At 47.4% G+C, this 4,035-nt stretch overlaps 1 protein-coding gene across 1 annotated transcript in view; it reads right to left on the bottom strand.

Annotated features, from left to right (window-relative positions):
* Window positions 1–2,461: 2,461 nt before the first annotated feature.
* The window catches only part of Mrpl52 (mitochondrial ribosomal protein L52), a 4,075-nt gene continuing 2,501 nt past the window's right edge, over window positions 2,462–4,035 (bottom strand). The window contains exons 2-3 of the mRNA XM_023706950.1: window positions 3,439–3,503; window positions 2,462–2,875 (exon numbers count right to left, since the gene is read on the bottom strand). Of these exons, the coding sequence (XP_023562718.1) occupies window positions 2,723–2,875; window positions 3,439–3,483 (198 nt within the window). The 5' untranslated portion in view covers window positions 3,484–3,503 and the 3' untranslated portion in view covers window positions 2,462–2,722. The remainder of the gene's footprint in view (window positions 2,876–3,438; window positions 3,504–4,035) is intronic.

The raw sequence follows: 4,035 nt of genomic DNA, 5'->3' as shown, positions 1-4,035 counted from the left end.
ATGTGGCATGACTGTACTTGACCTGTTCAGATGACTGCCAGGACATTTTTCTAAAACACAGAACTCATAGGGTCTGTACCCATATCTGAGAGGGCTTAAAACAGCATTTCAAAGGATTTGGGCTTGATCCTGAGAATTCGTTTTGGGTTTTTTTTTCCCCCGTATTTAGTACAGGGTCTATAGGGTCTCATTAAGTACATCAGACTCATAGTGATCCTCCTGTTTACACCCTCCCAAGTGCTGGGATTACAGGCACTTGCCACCATGCCCAGTCTCAATCACTGTCTCAGTGTGCCCTGGGGGTGGGGCTGGGGATCGAACCTTGGCCTGTGCCTGCTTGCAGGCACTTTAATCCACTGAGCTATTTGGCCAGTCTTTTTTTTTTTTAAATGTGTTTGGTACAGGGTCTGAGCAGCTCAGACTCTAGTGATCCTCCTGTCTCAGCTTCCCCAGCACTGGGATTATGGGCATGTGTCACCATGCCTGATCTCTGTGGCTGGCTCAGTGCACCCAAGGCGCTGTCTGCTGAGCTAGCTGTCTTGCTGGCTTGATCCTGAGAATTCTAAGAGGCAGAATTTAAATACCATAACAAGATTGCTAAATTTGTATTAAAATTACAGATTTCTGTGCAAGTTACTTTACTGCTTGACATGCCAGGCAACAGATGAGACTTTCCAGCGTATATATTCAAGGATGTAGGGAAATGGGTACTCATAACTTTTTTAAAAAAACCTTTTAAATGTATCTGGTTGTTGTAGGGTCTCACTACACAGCTCAGACTCATGGTGATCCTCCTGCTTTCAGCTTCCCCAGCACTGGGATTACAGGTATAGCCCACTAGGCCCAGACTCTGGCTGGCACTGGGTAAGGGGCTGGCATGGCATGTGGTGCTGGGGATTGAAGTGTGGACCCTGCGTTTGCCTAAAGTTGCCTAAGCAGGAGCTTTAGTCTACTGAGCTCTCACTGGCCCCTCATAACTTTTTATTTTTTAGGCAGAGCTGGGGATTGAACTCAGACCCTTGCGCTTGCCAGGGAAGCGCTTATTCCACTGAGCCATCGCCCCAGCCCCCCTCATAACTTTTTAGTAAGTTTAAATTTTATTGTCATACCTATAAATCCTATTTAAAATAAGACTTTGTTCCTGTATATAATAGTTTCGATAGGGCCTTTGTATGTAGCCCAGACTGGCCTTGACCCACCTGCCTCCTTTCAACATCCCCTACCCTTTTATACAAGCTTTGCTTCTATTCTTTTCCTTCCATTCTGTGGGTATTCATGTTGATGGGTGCAAACAAGCATGCCCACTTTATTTACATAGTACAGTGTCTATGGGGTCTCACTACATAGATCGGACCTGTAGTAATTGTTTTCAGACTCCCAAGTGCTGGAATTACAGGTACATACCACCACACCCAGTCTCAATCATCATCTCAGTGTACTGTGGGGGTGAGGCCAGCCTGGCAGGCCAGGGATAGAACCTCTGGCACAAGTCAGCCTAAGCAGGTGCTTTAATCCACTGAGCTATCTGGCTGGCCCTCAAGCATGCCCACTTTAGACTGCTATCTGATGGGCCCATAAAAATACAAATTACTATTTTGTTGGGGGGAGTGAGGAAAAAAAGTAAAATCTTCAAGGACTAGGCTGGGAGAATTAAAAGGTGAGGCATGTAGAGAAGGGGGAAGGTAGCCTAACCATGCTAGTGAGAAAGGGAGACAGATAAGGTTGAGAACTAGATCTGGAAAAGCAGTAAAACAGAAGCAGGAAAAGTGTGGGAGACAGAAAACTCGACCATCAGCGAAATCTAAGCTCCAAGAATTGCTTTTGGTCAGCGAGAGGAAGGACGTAGTAGGGGGAAGGGAGGAAAAGAAAACAAAGAAAGGATGAGGGGTATGGACAAAAATGAGGTCAGGTAGGAAGCTCTGGAATTGCTAGGGATCCAAGAACATCATGTTAGTGGCAGAAAGATGGTCAAGTGCTCTGTCCTGGAAGGGGGACAAAAGCCCTTTGCCCTGGAACCCAGGGGATCGATAAAATGAAGGCTTCCCAGGTCCTGGGCAGCTTTGAGTCTATGGGAGGTGGGCATTAGATACTGATTCCACAGCAAGTACTGGGTGCCAAGCTCTTGTGCAGGGGTCAGGAGGTGCACACCATTTAACCAACCCCTGTAATTCACTCCAGTCCACTGCAGGTCTCAGAACCCAACACCAAAGCTTGGTTCTTCTTGTGCCAGCCCTGCAGTAGGATATCTCCCTGGGGCTCCTGAACCATAGGGAGACTGTCACTAGCAACCTGCAAGGAGACCTGTTAGGAAGCCTTTTTTGTCTAAGCTTGCGTTTATTTAACAAACATTTATGAAATAGGAACAGCACTCAGCTGAACTATGCATGGCCAGGAAAGACATGAGTGCTGGTTAAAGCCAGGAAAACTGCTGCCCACTTTTCGTGTTCAGAGCAGCCACTACTCCTAAAGTGGGCCAATCCTGTGGCCTGCAAAGCACGGGAGCAAAACCCCAGCGCAACATTCAGAGGAACTGGGTGGAGCCAGGGCCCAGGGCACTGTGCCTCCTGGACAATGACCCTATAGCCCGTCCTTCCTGGTGAGCCAGCTCTTTCGCTCCACAGATAAATGGGGGGTCAGGGAGGACCAAATAAAGGCTCTCTTCTGGCTAAGACATCCAGATGATAGAAAAGAAAGAGGCTGGGGAAAGGGACAGGAGTTGCTTTTATTGACTTGGGCATGGGCACTGCCGCGAGGTCCCTTTGGGCTTAAGAGCGCTTTTCCGTTTCTGTTCTTCTTCCTGAAGCTTCTCCTGCTGCCTGAGCTGCCATGCCTGTAACCCAGCATCCATTTCCTGTGACAGCAGTACAACTCGTCGCTGAAACAGACAGGAAAACCATGGATAATATCTGGAGTCTGTGCACTACACCACACATCCTCTCTCTCATAAAGTCTGAAGTTTCAGCTAGAAATGAACACCGCTGACTTGGGAACGAGTGGCACCAGTCCTGTGCCGGGAAGCAGAGAAGTATGAGGTAGAGCGCCCACCGCGGGGTGCTCCACTCGTTTCCTCCCTTCTCAGTGTTAAAATGTTTAGGTGGGCTGGGGATAAAGCTTAGCAGCACCGTGCCTGCCTAGCAAGGTCAGGATGTGAGTTTGATTCCTGGAACCTAACAAAATAAACGTTTAGTTGTTAAACCTTGATGTGCAACATATGTGTTAGCTTAGGTGTAACACAGCTCAAGACAATTTTTTTAAGCTTTTTGAGCAGGCTCTTTCTGTATAGTCCAGGCTGTCCTTGAATTCATGGGAATTCTCCTGCCTCAGGTTCCTGAATGCTGAAATTATAGGCCTGCACCACCATATCTAAGACAAATTTTGATCTGAAAGTATCCCTCTAATTCCAATGTACATAGCCCTACTGGAGCTCTAGGCACTCACTGCAAACTTCTCCCTCTGTGCTTGTCTTCGAAGCTGGCGTTTCATTGGGGGAGCAGGACGGCCATCTACAGATGGAAGTGAGAGAAAAGGCAAGTGTTAGAGATGATCAGCAGCACCTTGTCCAAACGCTGTGACAGAAATATTCTCTAGCTCCTCTCCTCTGTTTCATACCTACTATAGCTTAATTCTTCTAGAAGTAGTCCCTATGCATGCTCCTACTGTACTTACTGAATAGAGTAGTCCCTCGATATTTCAGTTTGACTTTTGTGGACTGTTCTGCGGATTTTCAAAGAGAATTTTTTTATTTTGAGACATGATCTCGCCATGTAGTTGGCTTTTTGTAGGCCTTGTGTGCACTTCTGTAGCCTCCAGGCTGGTCTCGAACTCAGAGATCTTCCTGTTTGAACCTCCTGAGTACTGGGATTTCCAAGCGTGTGCTACCACACCGTTCCAGGCTGATGCACCTGGGCAACCCCAGGGATCTGGGGTACGCAGGCTGGGGACTGAACTCAGGTCCTTGTGCTTGCCAGGTCAGAGCTTATGCCTCTGAGTTATCTCCCTGGCCCCTTCAAAAAATATTAATCTAAATTATTTACT

Source organism: Octodon degus, unplaced genomic scaffold (assembly GCF_000260255.1).
Source record: "Octodon degus isolate 3935 unplaced genomic scaffold, OctDeg1.0 scaffold00276, whole genome shotgun sequence".
Classification (NCBI taxonomy): domain Eukaryota; kingdom Metazoa; phylum Chordata; class Mammalia; order Rodentia; family Octodontidae; genus Octodon; species Octodon degus.
This window is presented reverse-complemented; position numbering and strand designations above follow the sequence as displayed.